The 25290-nt window shown below is 40.0% G+C and overlaps 2 protein-coding genes across 2 annotated transcripts in view; one reads left to right on the top strand and one right to left on the bottom strand.

Annotated features, from left to right (window-relative positions):
• Positions 1 to 7210: 7210 nt before the first annotated feature.
• CXCL9 (C-X-C motif chemokine ligand 9) lies at positions 7211 to 11471 on the bottom strand. The gene is made up of 4 exons (XM_079707134.1): positions 11364 to 11471; positions 10130 to 10256; positions 8781 to 8865; positions 7211 to 7537 (listed from the first exon to the last, which is right to left on the bottom strand). Exons 1-4 carry the CDS (start codon positions 11425 to 11427, stop codon positions 7433 to 7435), a joined length of 381 nt encoding a protein of 126 aa, XP_079563260.1. The 5' UTR covers positions 11428 to 11471; the 3' UTR covers positions 7211 to 7432.
• A 3979-nt stretch (positions 11472 to 15450) lies between these two features.
• The window catches only part of ART3 (ADP-ribosyltransferase 3 (inactive)), a gene marked incomplete at its 3' end in the record, with an annotated part of 136495 nt that continues 126655 nt past the window's right edge, over positions 15451 to 25290 (top strand). Inside the window, exon 1 of the mRNA XM_079710593.1 lies at positions 15451 to 15553. The remainder of the gene's footprint in view (positions 15554 to 25290) is intronic.

The following is a 25290-nucleotide window of genomic DNA, read 5'->3' as shown; positions in this document are numbered from 1 at the left end:
CACTAACAGTGCATGAGAGTTCCTGTTGCTGTGCACTGTCATAGACAAGCCATATTGTCTGTTTTATCAATTTTAGCCATTTTGGTGGGTATGTAGTCATATATTGTTCCAACTTCCATTTTTATTTAATTAACTATAAATAAAGTAAGTATAGTAAGTAAATCAACTATACTCCAATAAAAATTATAAAAAAAAAAAGAAAAGCAAACAAGCAAGCTGGTCATCCCACCAAAGGAAATTTCTCACTGGTCTTCTATACCTTTACTCCAGCCTCCTGCCATTTTTACAGTGGCATTTTACTCCCATCTCCTTCTTCTGCCTCTCTTTTTGCTGTTCCAGAATTCCCAACACCCTGCCTAGCTGCCAGAGGTAATTTCTATTCCCTTACTATTCAGGGAAATTTAGCTTGCATTTGCTTTAACTTCCATTCCATAAAAACCCCCAGCCAGTCTGGCCCTCATCAAAGTCTCCAAACAAGAGACATCTGCCTTGAGGTATGCTCTGCTGCTTTTAATATTGTAGAAGTGATTGCTGGCATTACTCTTTCTAAGTAACAACACTTTTTCCCTCTCTGTTAATAACTTACTTTGTCATTTCTCCTCTCACACTTATAGATCTTGATGTTAGTTCCTCCTTCTATTGGAAGTTCAGGTTGTCTACTCAGATGGTTAAGAAAAGCTGATGGTAGGTGGCTGGGCCCACTTGGTCCTACACTCTACACAGAAGGCAGAGGCCATGGCCTCATTCCCTGAAGATAGAGGTCCCAGCAACTTTTTTCTTTTTTTTAAGCAAAAAAATTCCTTATGAAAATAGTCAACTTGAAACAGTAAAGTGAAATAGTATATTTAAAGGATGAGATTTTAAAATTTGTATAGCAAAGTTTTCTTTTTTAATTAATTAATTAATTAATTTTTTTGGCTGTGTCGGGTCTTCATTGCTGCGTGCAGGCTTTCTCTAGTTGTAGTGAGCAGGGGCTACTCTTCATTGCAGTGCGCGGGCTTCTCATCGCAGTGGCTTCTCTTGTTGCACAGCGTGGGCTCTAGGTGCACAGGCTGCAGTAGTTGTGGCACGCAGGCGCAGTAGTTGTGGCACGCAGGCTCAGTAGTTGTGGCTCACGGGCTCTAGAGCGAAGGTTCAGTAGTGGTGGCGCACGGGCTTAGTTGCTCCGTGGCATGTGTGATCTTCCCAGGCTAGGGCTCGAACCCGTGTCCCCTGCGTTGGCAGGTGGATTGTAAACCACTGTGCCACCAGGGAAGTCCATTATATAGCAAACTTTTAAAGAAAGCAAATAGTTATGTATTATAGAACTTGACACCTTTCCCTGTAATCTTTTACCGATTTGCCCCAGTTCACACTCTCATTCACAGACTTAGGCTTGATTACTCATTTGTGATTTACTTACTTCCTTAAAATGTAGGATCAAAAACTCTCCTGGGAACTTTAAATTAACTTGCCTCAAAATGCCTCCGGTGACTGCCTAGAAGCTAATTAACTCCTTATATGTAAGAAAGGTTGCTTGTGTTCCCTTCTCACCTAATTTCATCCTCTCTATACCAGCCAAAATACAGTGACCGTATTCTAAAGCACCTACGATTGCAGTTTCTCTCTTTATCTTCCTTTCTAATAAGAAAGCAACTTTGCACCTTCCTAGGAGGGATAAAGAAACCTCAAATAGCTTTCTCCTAATTAACTGACCGAGAGATCACTGGCATTTCAGTTTAAACATATAGCTTACAGATTTAATATTTTCACTGAATACCCATTGCTCTAATATATAAATTTTGTTCTGATACAAACTGCTTTCTGGTATAGCAAAATAATTTAAATTTTAAATCAGAGAACAATTCCTAAGAGTTAGGGTCGCTTTACAACAGGACAGTCACAGGGAGAGGAATTCAGTGTGACAGGGAGAGGAATTCAGTGTGACTGGGAGCATTCTGGGATGGAAAAGCAAGAGTTGAATCATATATAGGTGGGAATCAGTTAGATGGGGTGGGAGGTGAGTGGAGCAGGTGAATAAAAGAGCATGAGCAAAGCTGAAGGCAGAAGTGAGCATGGTAAGTTTAGATATCATGACAAGAGTAGTTCAGATTGATTTGGAAAAGACATGAAAGAAAATTTAAGGTAAAGCATATGTCAATCAACTGAAAAAATACATATTAAGTGCTTCCTAAGTGCCAGGCACTGCTCTAGACACTATAGATGCAGTGGTGAAGAGAATAAACTTTTCTGCAGTCAAGAAAATTATTGTTTGTTGTGGGGTGGGGGACAGGAAATAGCTATATAAATATTTTTAAAAGATAATTTTAGATTGTGATGAAGTTAGATTGATTTATCTGATAAAAGAGAATGAAACAGACCATAGCTACCAGATTTTTAAAAATCGTGTGCCTTCTAGGTAAAATTGGAACAGGCATCCCCTGTATGGATGTTTTATTCTTTTGTTAGTTTGTTTGCATTATTATTATTACCTTCCACATGAATTTCTTAGTAGGAATCTTTTTCTTTTTTAAAAAATATTTTTTTATTTATTTGGCTGCATCAGGTCTTAGTTGCGGCATGCATGTGGGTTCTAGTTCCCTGACCAGGGATTGACCCTGGGCCCCAAGCACTGGGAGCGTGGAGTCTTAACCACTGGACCACCAGGGAAGTCCGCTTAGGAATCTTTTAAAGCCACTTGCCCATTTTGTCAAGATTGGCTTAGTTAGCAGTCTGTCTTATTATCCTCATGATCCTGGTTCTAGTTTAGAGTTAGCCATAGAGGACTGTGCCCACATAAGTGGCAACCCATTGTTGCAAAGTGAAGAAAGTGACTGAATGAGGGCACGTGTCAATCCCTCTCAGGTAAGGAAGTCTCACTTTTTCCACAGGAAATCAGTATGTGACACAGGCTCACCTGACAAATGCATTGAGTGAAACTGCCAGTATCAATTGCTGACTTCAGATTTATAGTAAATCTTCACTTCTTTCTTATTTTTCAGACAAAATATGTTATAAATACTCTAATTTTATCTACCCCATAGGGTGTACACATCCCACTTTGGAAAGCACTACAACAGACAGGGTCTGGGGAGAGGATGGTTATTTCACCAAGGGTGATAAGGGAAGGAGACTGTGAAGTGACACTGAAGCTGAAATTCAAATGAAGAGGCAGGAACAGCTGTGCAAAGAAGAGTGCTTTGGGCACAGGTGTATCAGTTAGGGAAGCAGAGTCGCTCTGAATATTAAGGGATTAGAGGATTTACTATAGGAGTCAGATGTTACACAGATGAGGGAGGATCTTGGGAAATGAAAGTCTGGGAGGATAGTCAAGGGACTGGAGAAAGATTCACTGACCAAACTTTCAGAAGCACTGGGACAGTTATACGCATAAGAGTTTGTGAGAAAAATCCAAGAAGCTAAGACTGTCCAGCTGCCAAACTGGGATTGCTAGGGACCTATGGGAAGCTATTGCTCCTATGTAACTACTGCCTCTCTAGGTCCACTTCCAAGCATCTGGTGGAGGACCTGGGACCGTTGTTGGTCAAAAGGCCACTAGTCATGAAGACAAAGTGAACTCAGAGGAGAGCAAGTGCAAGCTGGGATCCACAGGATCCACCGTGTCTGTCACTATATCTAATCAAGAGTAATGGCCGGGCTTCCCTGGTGGCGCAGTGGTTGAGAATCTGCCTGCTGATGCAGGGGACACGGGCTCGTGCCCCCGTCCGGGAAGATCCCACATGCCGCGGAGCGGCTAGGCCCGTGAGCCATGGCCGCTGAGCCTGCGCGTCTGGAGCCTGTGCTCCGCAACAGGAGAGGCCACAACAGTGAGAGGCCCGCGTACCACAAAAAAAAAAAAAAAAAAAAAAAAAGTGTAATGGCCACTCCTTCACTTCTGCCTTCCAAAATCTTACACACATACCTCTTTGGCTAACTCTAACCTAGAACCTCACAGGGAAGAGGATTTTGGGAAACAGAGCTCCCAGCTTAACCAACTTGATATAGCACAACCCAGCCTAGCAGGGAACAGCACATGCAGAGGCCCTGAGAAGGAAATGAACTCGTGTACTTCAGAGTTAGAAAGGAGGTGAGGCTGAGGCTCAATAAGTGATGGGAAGAGTGAAGGCAGCGTGGTCAGGGAAGCAGGCAGAGCCTAACTCGTGTAGGGCTTGGTAGGCCTTGGTATGTATGACTCAATCCTAAATTACAGGATTTTAAGTAAGGTGGCAGTCTTCTGTGAATGATGCTTTGAAAGGATCATTCTGGCTGTCATGAATGGTAAGGAAGCAAGAGAAAAGTTGAGAAAAAGAAGCAGCAGAGAAAAGAGTAAGCTCTTGAGGTAGCCTAGGAAAGAGACATTGATGGCCTGGACTATGGGTATAAAAATATAGATACAGAGAACTGGTCAGGCAGGCTTTTGATCTCATTTCTACAACCTCTTTTTTCAGTCCTGGAAACATCTCTCTGTGTGTATGAGATGTGAAACACCCTCTATTGCGAAGAAAGTGCAGCAGAGGTAAATGGTCGGGGGAGGCTGGGACTGACCCTGAGGACTTGCTATGCACCAAGATCTATGCTGGGCCTGTTCCTCACAACAATCATGGAGGAGGAACTTGGTGTACAGGGAGGTTAAAAAGTGTGCTTGAACCAAGGTCACACAGCTAATAGCGGGGGGGGGATTGATCTTAACTCAGATATCTCAGAAGCCAGAATCTTAGCTCTCTCCACAGCATACTGCTGTGTCTCAGGTTAAGGTCCTTGTGGGCTCTGTCATGTTCACCATCAGCAGCTGCTACCTGCCCAAATATCACACATATCTGGCCTCTCAGTGTATCTCAAACGTACAAGGCTGGTAGTCTCTGTCCACTCCCAACCTTCTTAGAGGCTCCATACTGCATAATACCTCCAGCCCAAGTTTTCTGGACTCTGGAATAACTTATCCTATGTTTGGGTCTCCATAACTCCTTGAGGCTTTATAATATTTAAACATATATAGTTTTAGGTTATGGAAAAGAGTCAGGACATTTTTGGTCTCCTGGGTATATTTCTTATTGGAATAGCATTGCCCTTGAGGATTAGGAAATAAATTGCATTCCGCATAAACTCTTGTTAAGTCAATGTTGTTATAAGGTATTGTCAAATTTTACGCTGAAGTTTTTTTATGTCTCGAAGGAGCACTTTAAAGAGCTTCCATGTCTTTATCTCAATTACACTTTATTTGAGATGAAACCAAATGAATAAGGACACATGAGAATTACTGTTACACGTGCAGTAGTTGAGGTACATGTCTGAGACATTAAAAAATCAAGACTTGTTTTCTGATCAGTGGTGCATTTATTGATAGCATTGTCTTTTAACAAAGAAACTATTTCAAAGTACAGGGTATATATGTCAATACTGCTTTGCACTTAATTATTTGCTTAGATAGTGTACATGTATATATAAATGATGAATGATTATCATGTATATATATGCCATAGCTACTTAGTCAAAACATGTGGTCTTTGGGTATCAGTTATACACTGTCCACTTTACCAGTGAGATGCAAGGTAACTGGGTCAGACTCTCAGACTATGAAACATTTAGATTTTTCAGGGGGAGTTACATGAAAGGAGCTAAAGAGTTTCATGATTAGTTAAGCTGTTGTTTGGGATCACCACTGGAAAGCACTGAAAATCATCTGCAGTGTAAGGAGTGACAAAAATTGAGAAAGTAGGCATAGATTTAAATGCTGGCCAAAGACATTCTCTCTTACACAGTTCTCAGAATCTCCTCTTTAAGAGGGTTTTCAAGCCCTGCAGAGGCTAACTGGGCACCAGCCATGCTTCCAATAACAGGATTTACAGCTCCCTCTAGCTCTTGGTAACTTAATACCCCCTTTCTTCATGAGAGCTGGTGTGGTAATTGATAACGACAATACTTTACAAACTTTGAAACAAGTTAAACTGACAGTGAAATTCATATCTACCTAAAATGAGTTTTTGAAAGGATCTTGGTGGCTTTCTCATAAGATCATAGAAAAGTGAGGCTTGTCAGGAATGGTATTGAAGGAATTTTTGTATTGGGTGGGGAAAGGCTGGGCACTGGGTGATCTCTAAAGCCCCTTCCCATTGTAAGATTCTATGATTCTAAGTATCCTGTATGCTTAATGACAACAGTTTAGAATATCCATAAGTGATTTAAACATTTCCTTTTTATCTTTTGGAGAGGCCAAGTTAACATCCTGTCAGAAGAAAACAAGGATGTTGCATCACCCCCAGTCCCCAAAGTGATAATGGCCTGAGGATAATGAGTAGAAGATGTTACCAGGGGTTAGATAAATGAAGTAGCCAATAAATAGCCAGCTCCTGCTTTGAGGAGATGGTCTGGTTGCCCTCCTACCTGTAACAACTGCAATCAACAAATTATTTGAAACCTAGTTCCACAGTATATTAGGCACAGTGGCAGATTCGGGGGAATAAACTGTGTCCCCTGCCCTCAAGGAGCTGACAATCTTGTTGGAGAGTTAAAATTAACAGACAAAAAATAATTAGAAAACAACTAAGTGCTCACCTGTATGGCACTGAACACAAGTGAAATAGGAGTTTTAAAATAATCCAAGTATCCAGAAGATTTTAAGAGGCAGGATTAAAATGAGCTTCAAAGACTGAATCAAGTGAGGATGAGTGAAGAGAAGGAGGTATTTCTGTGGGGTGTTGGGGAAAGAGTGAGAAAGCAGTAGACGCAGGTGAGTGAGAGCGTGACCTGTATAGCAGAGGGGGCAGGCACTGAATTGTGGTAGGACGGTGAGGAACTGGCTTGACTGAAGCAGAGGCAACAGTAAGGAATAAAGCGGTTACCCTGGCGGGCAAGATGGAGTCACATGGCCTCAAAACCAGACAGAAGGTTCTGAAAGCCAATTGCTAGTGTTCTCCAGTGGTGATCCCCAGAAACAACAAGCACGAATATCTCAGATGCATTGTATGAGAGGCCCACAGGCAGATTCAAATACAGATACTGATGGCTATGGCAGCTTGGTGAGGTCCTGCTCGATTCCAAACTGCTCCACTTACCAGCATGCTGCCGGGCTGGGGCCTGCTGACGTGTGCCTCAGGATATTCTCTGGAGTCCTGGGAAGCCTACAGCTGTTCTCCCAGGCAGCTCTTGTGTGTGGGATGTGGTTGTGAGGACATTTGTTCAGATGTGGGCGTTACTGAGATTGTGGGCTTAAGCATGATGAAATTCAGTTGGTCAGAGGTGGAAGAACAAAGACAAACTCTAGCCTCTAACAATTCTTCACATTTGGATTTTAAAAGCAACTTTCTACCTTTAATTACAATTTCAAAATAATGCTTTAAATTTTCTAGTTCAAATCAACAAGGTATGTATTAAGATGCCATTCCTTTTTGGAATTATTTCAGTATAGTTAAAAAGAAACTTTTTAACACAAAATACTTGCTGGTAAAATGGTAGCTCATGTAGTCTTCTTTTGAGGAGGATGTAGAGATTTTTTAACTTTTGGAACTTTCTTGTTTTTTTTATATTTTTTCCCTTTCTTTTGCTTTTTCTTTTGGTTGACCTGTGAGGAGACAGGAAAAAAAAGGGTAATGTTTCTCTATCTTACCATTTTTCCTTCCTTATATATTATATTTGGACTCTCCAGACTGTGGTCTTTCTTTATCCTCAGAACCAGTTTAAAGTCGCTTCAGTCTCAGAGGGGCTCTTTTTGATTCTATCTCACTCACTTTGATGAGGAGGCAGTAGCCTTCTGACTGGTTCTCTTTTGTCCATTTTCTGGGCTCATTACTACCCCCACTCCAATCTTGCTTATGACCCACCTGTCCCAACTATAGTTTTCTGAGGTTGGTACTATTATCATCCAATGTTTACCGATGAGGAGACTGAGGCTCGGAGCGGGTGACTTGCCCAAAGTTGCACAACTAGTATGTGGCAGAACTGCTAGTCTGTCAGAGTCCAGAACCAAGCGCCCAACTACATATTCTGTGGCCCTCTTCACACTTAACCCCTTAGCACACCATGCAGGATTCTTCCCCCTTGCCTGGTCTACTTTTCTATCTCAATCCCGTCACTCCCTCCACACAAACTCCAGCCACATTACCTGGGGTTCCTGGAGCACAGTGAGCTCTCTCATGATTCTAGTCTTGTTTTTCATGCTGTCCTTACCCTCCTGGTGAACTACTTATCCTTCAAGACCCAAATCAAATGTCACCTGATATGAAAAGTCTTCCTTAACCCTTTCTTCCTGTTCCCTCACTTCTGGCAAAGTTAATTACTCCTTCTTCTATTATCTTCAAGATTCTTGTACATATATTCATTTTATATTTTTCACATTGTACTATAATTAGTTGTTAGCAAATTTGCTACAGCAGGAAGGGACTTTATCTTATTACCTTTTTTTTTTTTTTTTTTTTTGGTTGTGCCATGCGGTAGTTCTCCAACCAGGGATTGAACCTGGGCCCTGGCAGTGAAAGTGCCAAGTCCTAACCACTGGACCACCATGGAATTCCCTATCTTATTTCCTTTCTATCCTCACTGCCTACCATTCAATACACATTTATTGTATTGGATAAGAAAGACAAGCTCCCTACCCTCATGGAACACACATTCTAGTGGGAGAGATAGACAAGTGATACTGTAAGCAGGACTACCATTACACCTCAAGGTGATGACATCATTCTATGAAAGAAATAGGAGCACAATAACATGAATGAAGAATGTATCCTTAAAGGAACCACATGATTCTTTGTCTTCCAAAGTTAATTTCTCAAAGAAAGAAAATTTTGTTCCTTTTTTTCACCAACCTGTTTCTCCCACTCTTTAATCAATTCTTTCACATCTGTTGAATCTGGGTTTAGACAGGTTTGATCCCCGTTCTTCATTGTAGCACTACCAAAGAAATAGCAACAAGATTTTTTTTTACTTTTAATAATTTAAATGCTTCATCTTATCCACAGAATTCAATTCCCCAATTAAAAATGTATTTGTGTCATCACCATAAGCATCTGAGACTTCCAGTTTTTTTCCTGCCTTTTCATTTTTTAAGTGACTGAGGGGACTTAGATACATTTCTAGGATAGCACATAACTCTAAATTTAAAAAAATCCAACAGTATATGCAATAGGAGAAACTTAAATCTAAGGATAATATTGGTTCTGTTATGCTGGAAAAAGCTATTTATGTTTAAGTGAAAATATAAAATAGAAAAGTTGCCAATATATCTACTTTCTTTTCCCCCAAAACAATGAAAATGAGCATGAATTTTGCTAAATTTTCTTGTGAAACAACTTAAAACATAAATAAAATGTTTTCCTAAGACAAGATTAACAGACTGGTTGAATTTTTAAAATTACATCAGACTCTCCAGGAACATTTAAAGACTTTTTTCTTTAATTTCTGTCTAATCTAAGAATAAGAGTAGTCATTCTATACATCGTCCTTGATTTAGGTTTCAAAAAACTTACAATAGGCATATCCTTTAATCTAGCAATTCTAATCTCTAGAAAGGTATTACTAATAGGAAAGAATTAAAGATACAATATTGCTACAATAGCAGTTTGTTTTCAATAGCAAAAAAAATTGGAAATAACCTACACTTAGGTGTTGGTCATATAGTTATGGTACGTCCACATGACAGAATAAAATTTGGCCATTAAAATTGACATTATTAGGAAAAAATGATGTTATTACAGAAGATTTACGACAGGAAATGTTCATTATATAGTGTTAATGTAAAAACAGATTACAAAACAGTATGTAGTGTATGATTTTATTTTTGTGTACATATATTGTGTGTATAAATATATATATATAGTGTCTATATATGTACACACAAAGCCAATGAGGGAGATTTGGAAGACTATATGCAGAGAGCTTAACACTACCTATCACTAAATGGTAGGATTGTAGACGATTTTTAATTTCTTCTTTTGGGTTATTTACATTAAACATTTTCTACAATGAACATGTCATCTTTGGTTCCTAATCTCTACCAGAAATTTCTTGTTTTTTTAGAAGAAAAGGAAGAAGTAGACCGGATTTATGGAGGGGCAACTATCTGCATTTTAAGTGTCTGAATGGGCAAGTATTCTGAGGGTAATACTCACACTAAACTTATTGCTGGAGCATATGTGTTGGATGAGTTTTTACTTACATGATTTCAGTTTTCTCACAAGAAGGGCTTGGGGCAAATTGTTTAAGGTCCTTTAAGGATTTTGAATGGATCGTTCCCGGGCTGGTGTTGATGCAGGAACAGCGTCCATTCCTCATTGTTGGAATTCCTAAGGGAAAAAGAGAGGTAGACAACATCGATTTAGAGCAATGTCTCAATTTAGGCGATCCACCCAAATGATACATTTGACTTAGTCATGATTATTACTATCATTTACTGAGTGTCTGTTAATCATTACCACGAGATTTTGAGTAGGTGTTATCTCCATTTTATAGATAAACAATCCAAGGTTCAGAGAAGTTAAGTAAAAAACAAAGCCTTTCAGCTTTTAGGGGACAAGTGCAGGGTCTCAGCTCAGGTTTCTTTGGGTCCAAAGGCATTACTCTTAACTACCATATTTTACAACCTTAGGAAAAGGGATTTTTATAATATTCAATAAATGTCTATCACAGGTCAGATACACAGATACCTAATTCATGTGTGCTATGCAGACCATAGTATCTCAAGCAACTCCCAAAGCCATTTTTTATCTGACCTTAGTGAAATGGAGTTGGTACTCGTTTCAACAAAAAGCTCCACTTACAATAACTAATTACCACCACCATCCTGATCTTTCCCACTGCCTTGGTTTTCAGTAGTACTTTAAACTTTTGAAAATTCTTTAAAATACACTATCTTCATTCCTTAATTTTTTCATTTATTCAACATACATTTACTCAGTACTTCCTATATGCCATACATTGTATAGTAGGTAGAAAAAGCATAACTATAAAATTTCCATTTTACAGCTGAGGAAACTGAAGTCTAGAAAAGTTCATTAATTTGCCCCAAATAACAAAGGTAGTTAGTAAACAGATTAGGGACAACCTCTCTGATTATTGGATACTTAATTAGTTAACCACAGACATACTTATCAAGAAACACTGTCAGGGTGACAAAAATAATTTAGGAGACAAAGTCTTCCATCTCATTATCACCCAGTTCAACAAACATTTATTGAACACTTACTCTGTGCCAGGAATTCACACACATGGACTGAGAAGACTTGTATTTGACTTGGCAGGTCCAAGATATGAACTTTGGATAATTGACCACAACTGACTCACATCACTTTCTGATGCACACAAAGCAGTTACCTTTACTGGCAAATCAAGAGACTTTTCTAGCAGTTCACATCTCTGAGTTTACTAACCCAATATAACTCAGAATCCCTTACCTTGAACTCCAATCAGAGTCAGGAAGATGATACCCAAAAGGAGAGGAACACCACTTTTCTTCATAGTGGTAGAATGGAGTCGCTCCTGTATTTGTTCTACTGAGTCACTCCTGTATTAGATTTTAAGCCTGAGAAATTCTTTAGAGAACATGCTCTTGGAAATCATATTTATTTAGGAAATCCATTTCCCTCCTAAAATCTGATTGGCTGGTTGTCTTAGCTGATCCAGCTAAACTGACCACAAACTTAATTGTGCTGGGGGAAACCCTACTCTCTGATCCAAGGGAATTTCTGCATGCTTTATATCTTTCCATTTCACATAAATGGGTAGTTTATCATAAGAGATGTGAAACCATCATCACTGGCAGTCTTTAGCACACTCACAGCTGCTCACCTTGATGAAGAATAAGTTATATAATGAATATAATAACATCATACAAGAAGGGCTGGAGATGTGGTTTCCAGTTGGGAAATATTAAAGTCCAGATAAGTAAAACACTCTTCAAATTTTCTTACTATTTGTAGAATATCTTTATGTATAATATATGGCCACATTTATTTTTTCTTATATTGCTTACCCAACAATCTTAAACAATCAAAATACATTTAAAGGCATCTTAATTAATTCAGGGACTAGGTCATTTTCTACTGTGGTAGGCTCTTTTTGTTTTTTATGTCATTGCTGCTACAGATTATTATTTTTTTAAATAGATAGAATAATGGATCAGTTGAAAATAGACAATGGGTACTACATCAAACTTAAAAACTTCTGTGTATCAAAGAAAACAATCAACAGAGTGAAAAAGCAACCTATGGAATGGGAGCAAATAACTGCAAAACATATATCTGATAAGGAGTTAATATTATATGGAACTTCTACAACAAAATCCAAATAACCTGATTAAAAAATGGGCAGACTCGAATACATATTCCTCTAAAGAAGATATACAAATGGGCAATAAGCACATGAAAAAGGTTCAACGTCACTAATTGTTAGGGAAATGCAAATCAAAACCACAATGAGTTATTGCTGCGGACCAGCCGGAAGAAGACCAAACCGATCAGAGCCAGAAGGGAAGGGGTAAGGAACTGAAATAGCATTGATGAATGGGGTCAGAAGGACCAAGACAACTGCTGGTTGCAAGGCAAATTTTATTGCGCTACAGTTGCAGATTATATAGACTAGAAAAGGGAAGGTTGCCAGACGGTGGTTTACATTATCTGAAGACTGTCTCGGCTCAAGGTTAACTTCCCTGGGAGAAAACCCATAAACCCAGAATCATCAAAAATAACCTGCACGTGCAGGGGGGAGACAGCTTTGCTTGTCTCATTTTACATTCTTTCTGATCTCTGGGCCCTGGTAATTTATCTCCCATGGAATGGAACAAGGAGGGGAACAAGTAGGGACAGTCCCTTTTTTTTTTTTTTTTTTTTTTTGTGGTACGCGGGCCTCTCACTGCTGTGGCCTCTCCCGTTGCGGAGCACAGGCTCCGGACGCGCAGGTCCAGCAGCCACGGCTCACGGGCCCAGCCGCTCCGCGGCATATGGGATCCCCCCAGACCGGGGCACGAACCCGCATCCCCTGCATCGGCAGGCGGACTCCCAACCACTGCGCCACCAGGGAGGCCCAGGGACAGTCCCTTTGAGCAGCGGCGGCATGCCTGGCACGTCCGCAGCCTGCTCTCATGGCTGACTGCTTCCCACAAGTTATCACCTCATACACACCAGGATGCCAGTATCAAAAAACAGAAAATAACAAGTGTTGGTGAGGATGTGGAAAAGTTGGAACCCTTGTGCACTGTTGGTGGGAATGTAAAATGATGCAGCCATTATGGAAAACAATATAGAGGTTCCTTAAAAAATTAGAGGCTTCTCAAAAATTAAAAATAGAATATTACCATATGATCCAACAATCCCACTTCTGGGAATATGTTCAAAAGAATTCAAAGCAGGATCTCAAAGAGATATTTGCACACCCATGCTCATCGCAGCATTATGCACAATAGCTAAGAAATGAAGCAACCCAAATGTCCATTGACAGATGAATGGATAAAGAAAACGTTGTATATACATGCAATGTAATATTATGCAGCCTAAAAAAGAAGGAAATCTTGTCACATGCTACAACATGGATGAACCTTGAGAATATTAAGCTCAGCAAAATAAACCAGTCACAAAAGAACAAATAGGCATAGGAAGTATCTAAAGTCAAATCTTAGAAACAGAAAGTAGAAAGGTGGGTGTCAAGGGCTGGGGGAAAGGGTGAGATGAAATTAATCTTTAGTGGGTTTAGGGTTTCAGTGTTGCAAGATGAAAAAGTTCTAGAGATCTGTTGTACAATAATGTGAATATACTTAACACTACTGAACTGCATATTTAGAAATGGTTCAGATGGTAAATTGGATGCTACATGTTTTTTACCACAATAAAATAAAATAAGAGTAAGGGATCAGTTGCATGTAATGAAAATCCAAATTAATAGTGGCTAACTAGATAAAAGTGTGTTTCCCCAAACAGAGGCAGGTGACTAGGGCTTGTACGGTGGTTCTGAGGTCTCCATGAGGTCTCCCGGGCTCCTTCTATCTTGCTGCTTTATCACCATCTCTACATTGCTGCTCTCATGCAAGTGGCCAACGGGGCTTTGCCACCATGTCCACTTTCAAAGTACAGCTTGGTGGGAAGGCAGAAAAAGGGCATGCCTCTCATTTCTTCACATCACTTAACCATACCCTGGACAAGAATTTATTCACATGGCCACAGCTAGCTGCAGGGAAAGTTAAGAAATGTGATCTTTATTCTGGTTGATCCACTAAAATTTGAGGGTTCCATTACTGTAGAACAGTGTTTCTCAACCTTTTTTTTCATAATTGCTTCTCCTGAGATAAATTAGATCAAATTTAAATTAACATAAACCTAAATTTAATTTAATTTCTTCCTAAAGAGAAAAATTAAATATTAAGAAATAAAATTTTGTTGGGTAGGGTTGAACTTTGGTGGACCATAAGTCATTGTAATATCTAAGATTTTTTAGCCCCCCAAGGAACCAATTTTCTGTCTCCTTGAGGGCAATCCTTCCTCCCCCGCATTGAGAATGCACGCCGTAGAGTAGGAGGGGAACAGATACTAGCATTTTCTGTTACACAATGCACATTTTTGGACTGGTTTCTAGATGGATTATTATGCTTAAATACAATATTAAGAATTCTTTTTGAAGAAAACTTGTGGTGATCTTTGACACAGCTTATTCATTTGGTTATGTTTAATTTTTGGTAATGACTGTGACCATGGGTAGGGTGGAGCTGGGTTCAGGTCCCAGCCTTGCTACTTCACATCTGTGTGCCAAATACTTAACTTCTATGAGCCTCAGTTCCCTCAGCTGAGAAAACTATTACTAACCTCACAGGTTGGTGAAATTAATGGTAACAAGAAATTTCAACTGCAAAACACCATAGAGCTAGTGACCATTTTTTCTAGCAAAGAAAGTTAGATGGAACCTTCTTAGGATAAAGAACAAGGCCTAGAATGGTCTGCCCGTGCCCACCTTTCAAGTCTCTTCTTGCATAACTCTCTGCTTTCCCTCCTTCAGTTCCTCAGAGGGGCAATGCTTCCTCCCATCACACTCTTTTTGCTCATGCTGTTCCCTGCCTGGAATGCTGTGCCTAATCTGCCTCCCTATCCTACTGCTTCGTAATTTACCCACCTTAAGATTTCCAGGTTAGCATTTCCCCTGCGGAGCCTTCCCTGATCCCCAGACTTGGTCAGGTCCCCCACCATGTGATTTCACGGCACTATGCGCCTCTCCTCATTCAAAGGACATGCAAGGCAATGTTACGTTATCTGCTATCTTACGGTGAACATCTCCTTCCACCACTAGAACAGGGAAGGCTTGTGAAGGTCCACACCGGCGCGCCGTGCCGAGCGCAGTTCCTGGCACTCAGTAGGCGCACAGTTAACACGTGCGCAGGGAACCAGTGAGGGAAGCGAGGCCCCCGGCCTGGCTCCGCACTGCGCTTGCGAGGCGCTTCCGGGCTCAGCAGGGGTAAGCACACGGCTCATGCCCAGCCAGTCAGTTTACAGAACCTCAGGTGGGGAAGCTGCCGTCGCAGCCGGAGCATCTTGCTCCGCTGGTGGCCCTGCTGGTGTTTCCGCTCCCTGCGCCGCTCCCACCGTGAAGCACGTCGAGAAGAAAGGTAGTGGCTGTGCGCCTCGGGATCTCTCCCCTCTGCCTCCTGCGTGTCCCCTCGATCCTCCCCTCCCAACCTGAGGGGGTGGCGCTTCCCCGAAGGACGCCGGGAGCCGGGTCCGGTTTGCAGCTTCCACGCGAGGCTTGGGCTGAGGCCAGCGGGGCTCTTGGCCTCGGAGGGGCCCGGTCATTGGGGCGGAGGCCGCCGGGCCAGGTCTAGGAGGGTCGTTCGGCCTTGGGTCGCGGTGACTGGGACGGAAGTCTACCGAACGAGAGGAGGAGGTGCTGGGGTCATTTAGGAGTCACTCGAGGACCAGTCTTATTTTTTTTATCCGGAGGTGGCGAACTTTCTCCGGTTGCCTGCAGGACGGAGGCCCCGCCGAGTGGTCGGGCTGCTCCTCATGCGGCGGCGCGGAGCAGGTTTGGCCCTTGGGCCTGAAGGCTGGAGCCGCCCCCCTCAGATGAGGCGCGTTCAGGCGCGTTCCTCGCTTGTTTCCCAGGCCTCCTATTGGAAATTGTCCAGACAAGGCTGAGAGAAAACACGTTTACGACTGAAAGCCCCACAGAAGGGGCGTTTATGACTAGATGGGGCATTTAGGGGAAACAGAAACCTGGGGAGAGGACACTGCGGGCAGTTCTCACAGCCCTGGGAAGGAAGCCAAGGATTAGAAGCCCCACGAAACTAACAGATAATTAATTGCCAGTTTCCCTTTGGATGGAGTTTTAACCTCATTTGCCTCCTGTCCCCGAGGCACTAAATGCTGATGTCACCCTCCCGGGCAGAGCAGGGTTCTGTTTTCACATGCGCTCGCCCGCCTCCCTCTTTCGTCTGTTTGGTTATGGGGCCAGTGCTGTCTGTTTGATTATATACACAGCGTGACCCTCCTGCGGTGAAAATCTGAGTCTTCCCTTTTACTTTGAAAGGGGAAGTAAATTTCTCTCATAGTGAAACCCCCAGGCCTGTTTGAATTTCTTGCCGCGTGGACTTCCCCTCCTCTCAGCAGCTATTGCTAGTATTAAAGGATGCTGACTTGAAAAGACTTTATTTCTTGAAAGCCTCAGAAGCCCCTACTTAGCATTCTGATTTTTCTTCTTTGCTCTTTTCTCCCCATGCAGGGAGTCATTCCTTCCTTCCAAAGTATTACAGTATGGGAAGTTGCCTAGAAGCACATCATAGCTGGAGGGGGGTGAGGGGTGGAGTGGGGTTCATGTCCTGTCTGTGTCTCAGGTAACGAAGAGAAAAGAGCAAGTTCTTCCTTTACTGATCTTAATATCTGGCCTCCTGGTTTATAATTTTTTATCTAAAGTTTATGGAGTGGATAAAATATGTGAAGAAACTGTCCTGAGAGGGAATGTCAGTACATCATTTAAAGGACAGCTGCAGCTGAATGCTGGCAGTAACACATTTTTGCTCTATGACTTTTGGCAAGTCAGCTTATAGTCTGATAAAATGTAACCATAGTTATTAAGAAGCTGCTGCCTAACTTGAAAAGAAGTTATCCTGAAAAGGAAGAAAATATTTTTGTTTAACATATCCACGTTAAAGCGATTTACGTTCAGATTGCTTATCTAAGTAACTTTAAGTAACTTTACAAGGAAAAAAATCCATGTTCTTGAAACCCTCCATTTACTGTTTATCATTATTTCATTCATCAGGCTTTTATTATGATCGTTCTAGGACACAAATATGAACAATCATCAGTCTCTGCCCTCAAAGAGCTCATAGTTGAGTGAAAGAGAGCAGCATGTAAATTAGCAATTACTGTAGAAGAAGTGGTATGATAAAGGATTGTACACAATGATTGGAGGTGCAGGAAAGGTCACAACTTTGGCTCATGGCCTCAAACACAGTTTGAGTTAGTTCTGGAAGGAGATTTGGTTGGAATTAGTTATTAGGGGAAGGTTGGCAGCAGGGAAGCATTCTGAGCAGGAGGCATGCAAAAGTGCTGCTAAGTTTTAGAAACTGCAAAAACTGCAAGAACTTTGGTAAGGGCGAAGGGTAGAGTGATAATGGGGGAGTGGTGAGAAATGAGGCTAGAAATGTAGCAGGATCCAGAGGATGAAGGGCCTTGTAAATCCCTGTGTGGTGAGGAGACATTGAAGGATTTTACCCAAGGGAGTGACATGAGAACATTCACAAACACATACCCACACATATACACTTGTATCTAATCTGACTCTTGTCACTAAAAAATATCATTTAATTTATCTTATTTTACATAAACATTTCCCAGTATCTGTGTAGTTTATATATTTTTAAAATGGTTCTTGGTATTTGTAGTCTGTTTTTTCTCAGTGCTGGGCATTGTAGTTGTTTCCCTTGGTTCAGTAGTACAACAAGTACTCTTATTTTTTATAGAGATTTTACTTTCTTGGGATATTTTCCTTCTTTGGAAGTTTAGAGACAGAGGTTAAAAACATTTTTATCTCTTTTGTAACATTTTAACAGTTCGCTTGTCAGAAAGATTGGACTAATTTTGTAATGCCTTCATCAGTATATAGATATACCAGTTTCCCAATTCTCTTGTCATTTGTATTTACTTTCGTTCATTTAATATGTGAAACTGGACGCCTGAGATCAGTACTTATTTCAGTTTTTTTACTTATTGACAGTTTGTGTTGGCTTAATATCTCCATCTTCAACCTTTTCAGGATGACTTGTCAAGTGGAGTCAGGGTGTTGACTTTATAAATCCATGTCATTTCTTTACAGATTTTGAATAGGAAGATTTAATCCATTTTCAGTTAAAATACCTGCTTTTTCTATTTTGTTGCCTTCATTTCTTGCATGTTTCTTACACAATTTTTTGAAGTATAACACGTTATATGTGCTGAATAGTGTCGCCCCAAATTCATATGTTGAAATTCTAACTGCCAATACCTCAGAATGTGACTTTACTTAAAGATAGGATTTTTTTTTTTTTTTTGCAGTACGCGGGCCTATCACCATTGTGGCCTCTCCCGTTGTGGAGCACAGGCTCCGGACGCGCAGGCTTAGTGGCCATGGCTCACGGGCCCAGCCGCTCCGCGGCATGTGGGATCTTCCTGGACCGGGGCACGAACCCATGTCCCCTGCATTGGCAGGCGGACTCTCAACCACTGCGCCACCAGGGAAGCCCTATGTGGGCTTTTCTTAATAAAATACCATTGATAAGATGAGAAGTCCTATTATCTACACAATTTAGAGTGGCACATTTATGATTTAGTCTTAATTTTATCCCTATTCCATTTAGTCAAAATGTGACTTTGATCTCTGTTCATCTCACATGATTGCAAGAATATAAGCATTCTTTAATTTTATCTTGAAAAAAGTTAATTTGTATCTCTGTAGGGTTTTAGTGATATTTATATATTCCTTTGAATTTAATACATTGTATTTCTACTAAGTATATCTAAGATGTTTATCACTTCCAACATAATAGATTTCTTTATTGATCAGCATTACTTAAAATACCAGTTATTTAAATATTAGTGCTTCCTACCTTTGGTTGCTGGTGACATTTTCTTTATATATGTGCTTTGTTTCCTGTAGATTATAATAATTTTAAGGTGAGGTACCATGTTGTCTTTGTTTGCCTCATTGGATCTTGAAGGTAGTAGGTGCACAGTAAGTATTCACTAAGTTGAATTTGATTGAATTGAGAATCCTCCAAGAATCTTTCCCTTTCATCTCATATAATAATTTGAAGGAGGTCTTTAATTTCTTTTTTTTAATAATTTATTCCAGACTTAGATTCCTCTTTTTCTTTTTAATAAATTTATTTATTTATTTTTGGCTGCATTGGGTCTTTGTTGCTGCACACAGGCTTTCTCTAGTTGCAGTGAGTGGGGGTTACTCTTTGTTGTGGTGCGTGGGCTCATTGTGGTGGCTTCTCCTGTTGCACAGCATGGACTCTAGGTGCATGGGCTTCAGTAGTTGTGGTATGCGGGCTCAGTAGTTGTGGCTCGTGGGCTCTAGAGTGCAGGCTCAGTAGTTGTGGTGCACAGGCTTAGTTGCTCCACGGCTGTGGCATCTTCCCAGACCAGGGCTTGAACCTGTGTTGACTGCATTGGCAGGCAGATTCTTAACCACTGTGCCACCGGGGAAGTCCCAGGTCTTTAATTTCTAACAACAGAGCAAGTTTTTGCCCTCAGTGGTTCTAGAAGTAAAAAAAAGAAAAAAAAAAGGGTGGTATTATGGTTAATAAAATAGTTCAGATAGTCTTGAAATTCTAGGAATACCTTGGAAATAATGACTATTAATATCTCCTTTAGGGCCCAGCTCTTGAAGTCAGCTCAGGTTTCTTAAATAAATCCCCAAGGTAGCCCAAGATTTCCAGTGTCATTTGCATGTAAGTTTACCCAGACATGACGTGCGTATACTGATGTCCCTATGGCGTGAAGTGAATGCTCTGCAAACTGATATGGTCTGTTCAAGGTCTGTGATGATTAGGACAGACTCATGGTTTTTAGCCATTTGGAGATTACAGAGCTCTATGAGAATCTGGTAAAGGCTACAGATATGTGCACATTTGTACAATTTGCTTATAATTTTAGGGAATTGTTGAGCCCTGAAAAATCACACAGACCAAGGTAAAAGTGTTCTGTTCTGGGAATGATGGCACTGCAAAGACTCTGTAACTCTCCTTAAGGTCAGATTGATGTTAAACTTTTTTCAGTTTCTCCTTCTTTTTTTCTCCCCTTTTCCCATTCTAAAGTTAACTGAGGGAGTTTCTCTCTTGCATCTGAGCCTAGGAAATGAGATGGCCATGTTATTCTGGCTCCAGTTAGATTTGAGTGTCCTGGGAAAATGTTGCATAATATGTAAACAACATGCTTGTCTGTATCACAAGGAAAATAAGACAAGTTATTTTTTATTTTGAAAGAAGTATCTCTCAGAATGAAACCCTGAGGGGCATGGATTTCCCCTTCTCTTAATAGCTATTGCTGCTATTAAAGCATTAGACTTAGTTTTAAAGCACTTTTATTTTTGAAAGTTATATAAACTCCTGCTTAAAACCTTAATTCCATTCCCAATAGGGACCTCTTGTCATCTAGTAAACAGTTTGCCAGTACACATATTGTATATTTTAATGGGAGAAGGTCACCATTCCTTCTGTGTCTATCTGATGATTCAAAAAAAACTAGTAAGCTTCTCTTTATTTCCAAGTTTACTTTCTCCTAAGGTTTAAGAACTATCAAATGTCTTTGGAAGGTTGTCCTGTCCTTGGAGGGAACACTGATTTCCAAAGGATTCTAGCTATGGCAAATGTCAGTAACTCATTTATTCATTTGGTTAACAAGTATTTATTGAGCATGACTGTGTGTCCAGTACTCTTGTAGATACCAAGGATACAGTGGTAAGTTAGGCAGATATAGTCCCTGCTCTTATACAACTTTGTGGGGATAGAGAATAAACAGATAATTAAATATATACAGTTGACCCTTGAACAACATAGGTTTGAACTGCATGAGCCCACTTATAAGCAGATTTTTTTCAGTAAAACTACAGTATTATGCTGATCCGTGGTTGGTTGAAACCAGAGATGTGGAACTGCGGGTACAGAGGAACCTCGGAACTGGAGGGCCAACTAGAAAATTATACTTGGATTTTTGTCTGCCTGGGGGGAGGTTGGCATGCCTAAATCCTGCAATGTTCAAGGGTCAGCTGTATTTACATGTAGTGATAAAGGCTATAAAGGAGGGTAACGAGATAGAGAGTGATAGAAATGGTGCTATTTTCAATAGATTGGTGAGGAAAGCCTCTGAGAAGGTGATATTTGAGCAGAGATAAGGAATAAAGAAAGCTTTGGAAGTGATGAGTATATGTTTGCTGTACTTGAGAGGCAGTAGGAGGCCAGTATGGAGGGAGTAGAAAGGCAGGGGTGGAGAGTGGTAGGAATGAGGTGGGAGATTTATGTAGAGCCTTACAGACTATGATGGATTTTGGATTTCATGTGAAGTGTGGTGGAATTCTATTGGAAGGATAAAACCAGGGGAGAAACATAATCTTATTTATGTTTCATAAATATTGCAATTACTGTTGTATAGTGAATAAACTGTAGCAGGCAAGAGGGTAAACAGGGAGACTGACGACATACACATTATTATCTGGTGACCTGAAATACATTCACTAATAGTTCAATGATTTACAACACAAGGTATTAAGTTTTAGCCTAGCATGGAGAAGTTCTGGTATGTATATGACTGTTTTCAATTCAGATCTTTCTTCAGAGATGATTAGTTTTATGAAGATCACTGAGAACATAAATCCTAGCCCCTTAAGCTTGACACTTAAAATTCAGTGTCTTTGAAATTTGCTTAAATTTTTTTCTTCTAATTAAAAACAGTAAAAGTATTCTGTTTAGAAAACTTAGAAAATAGAATCAAAAAGAAATAAAATCATATATAATCCCATCACATAGAAATAGTATTTAAATTAACTCTTGACAGTTATTTCTCTTAGCAACATTTCTGGAAGATTTCTATTTCTACTTCACTTTTATTTGAGAAAACAGAGGCCCACACAAGCCTTAATGACTTATTAAGTATTGTATTCTTACTGCTCTGTTGAGGTTCTCAGCAAGCCTCTGAATGGAGGAAGAACAGTGTTAGTCAGTTATCAACGTCTAGATATGGGACAGTGAATTAACTATGTATGGTCTGACAAAGAAAATTGAGAGATAAAATTACAATCATTTTTCTCTTTCCCATTTCCCCTTCCTTGTAAGAGGCCAATGTTCCTAAATCAGATTGCAACATATTGATCACTGTGGGCCATTTATTTCCCCAGAAAAAGAGGTTCTCCCCCTGAGATTTACAACATGACCGTAATACAGTAGATATGTCCCTTTTGTTCACTGTTACATCAAATTTTATTTGTGTACATCAAACAGACAGCTTTTTGCTCAGAAAAGACCTTCTTCTTCACCTCTTATCTAACTTCCTTAGGAATAGAGACTTTTATTTTTTTAAATATCTGCCTAGACTTCTCTTTCTGAACTAGATTTCTGCATGAGCCTTGTTTTCTGGGTTATATTATAATTTTAAAAAATCTCATTAAAATTTTTTTTTCTATTTGTGGAGGAGACAAGTACACTTTCCCTTCCAAGTTTATATCCCTCGTGGCAATTAAGTAAGGCAATACCTTGTTCTGGACAAGGCAGTGTAGACTATAGTATTTAAGAGCCAGTATGCCACTTCCATCCTTCTCTTCCTGACATGGCAACCCTTGATTGAGATAGAGGGAGACTATATTCTTGAGTTAGCATAGAGGCCCTGCCAACCTGCATGGAACTTTGAGTGAGCAAGAAATAAACTTTCATTGTGTTAGGTCTTTAACATTTTGAGAACTTTGTTACTACAGCATAGTCTAGCAATATTGTACATTTTGGGGGGTATGTTTTATAATATGTGTATAGCTTATAAATAGTAATGATGGTGATGGCATACTAAGAATAGAAAGGCTCTCATGATCTAATTCCTGTCTGTCTCTCCAATGTCATTTCCCACAATATCCATACCTCTAACTTTAAGCTTACATTCCTCCAGATTGAATATGCTGATACACACCTGTGTCTTTGTACATGCTCTTTCCTCTACTAGAATTCACTTTTATCCTTCTACCTATCAGATATATATGCGTCTTTCAAATTCCAGATTTGCCATCACTTTCCCAGTAAAGGCTTCCCTGATTTTCTGTGCTTTCTTTGTACATTTGGAAGTTTTTCAGTCCATGGAGTTTTTTCAGTTCAAATTTATTTACCTTTGTCTTTGTCATTAATAGTAAATTATAAACTCACAGTGTAGTAATTTCTTTTAACCTGGTATATAATGAGGATAAATAAATGTTTGTTAAATGAATGCCCTGCTTTTGAACAGAGAGCAATTTAAATCTCTATTGGTTAATGCCTCCTGAAAATTAGTTCACAGTCAGTTGAGAATAAGAGAGGGAACTTTTGTATAGATTCATGGGGTCAGAAAGAAAAAGAAAATGAGAGGGCAGGAAGGAGAAATTCTGCCACTTCAGTTTTGCTGTAATCCAGTTAAGGTTTTCATAGTAATGGTCATATACTATATTCCTTTGTTACATGCCAGAATGTGTTACTATTCGCGCTTTCTCTCTCTTTTTTGACATTGCATTAGATTTTTATTTATTTATTTTTTCCGTTTCCCCTATTGAGGTATAATTGACATATAATATTAGTTTCAGATTTAGAACCTAATGATTCAGTATTTGTGTATATTGTGAAATGATCACCACAGTAAGTCTAGTTAACATCTGTCACATAGTTACAGTTTTTTTCCTTGTGATGAGAACTTTTAAGATTTACTCTCTGAGCAAGTTTCCAATGTGCAGTACAGCATTATTAACTATAGTCACCATGCTGCACATCACATCCCCAGTGATAGCTCTCTTATTCTTTCATTTTTGCTGGGTGAAGTTGTTTGACATACATGAAGACATCTCACAGTTGGTAACATTCTGGAGTTTTTTGTTTCTTTGCTAGTTTGTTTTGCCTTTTTAATGTAAAATAGAGCATGTGTTTAAAAATTAAAAGTGTATAGGTAAAGATTAAAGAACAAATTCTTATGTACCCACTATCTAGGTAAAAAATAGAGCTTTACTGTAGTCCAGAAGCCCCTTATGTGCTCTTCCCTGATTACATATCCTTCTCACCTCCTGAAATAATCACCATCCTGAACTTCATCATTCCTTCTGTTTTTTGTTTTTATCAGATGTGTCTTTACTGCTAAATAACATTTGACCCTTGAACAAAGTAGGGATTGGGGTACTGACCTCTCCCCCTAAGTCAAAAATCCATGTATAACTTTACAGTCAGCTCTCCATATCTGTGGTTCCACATCTGTGGATTCAGCCAACTGCAGATCGTGTGGTACTATAGTATGTATTGAAAAAAATCCCCATGTAAGTGGACCCACATAATTCAAACTTGTGTGTTCAAGGGTCTTTGTACAATGTTAACTTTGCCTATTTTAAAACTTTATAGTAAATGGAATCATGCTGCATGCACTTTTCTGTGACATGCTTCTTTTGTGCAAAATTATTTTTGAAATTCATCCATGTTGATGTATATAGTTGTACTTCATTTATTTCCATGCTGTATAATATTCCATTGAATTAAAATACCCTAATTTACTTACCATTCTATTTATGAACATTTGGATTTATATCCAGAGTTTTACTACTATAAACAATGTTGCTATAACATTCTCTCATAAATATCCTATACAAGAATTTATCTGTGGTGTCTACATAGTAGTATAATTGCTAAGGCATAGAGTGTGCACATGTTAAATTGTATAAGATAATACCAGATGGGTTTTCAAGGTAGTTATAGCTATTTTCTCTTTCATCAGAAGTAGAGGTATCTCATTTTCTAGATACCTTCCTGACACTTGCTATTACCCAACTTAAAACATTTTTCTAGTCTGGTGGTATGAAATGGTATATTATAATGATTCCAAAGTACATGTTCCTCTGCGGTGGCTGGGGGGAAGCTTCGGAGCCACAGAGGAGAGCACAGCAACAGGGGTGAGGAGGGCAAAGCGGGGAGATTCCCGCACAGAGGATAGCTGCCGACCAGCACTCACCAGCCTGAGAAGCTTGTCTGCTCACCCACCGGGGCGGGTGGGGGCTGGGAGCTGAGGCTCGGGCTTCTATCGGATCCCAGGGAGAGGACTGGGGTTGGTTGCGTGAACACAGCCTGAAGGGGGCTAGTGCACCACAGCTAGCTAGGAGGGA

Source organism: Hyperoodon ampullatus (genome assembly GCF_949752795.1).
Source record: "Hyperoodon ampullatus genome assembly, chromosome: 1".
In the NCBI taxonomy this organism is placed as follows: Eukaryota; Metazoa; Chordata; class Mammalia; order Artiodactyla; family Ziphiidae; genus Hyperoodon; species Hyperoodon ampullatus.
The sequence above is the reverse complement of the archived record's forward strand: the minus strand, read 5'-3'. Positions and strand labels throughout refer to the sequence as shown.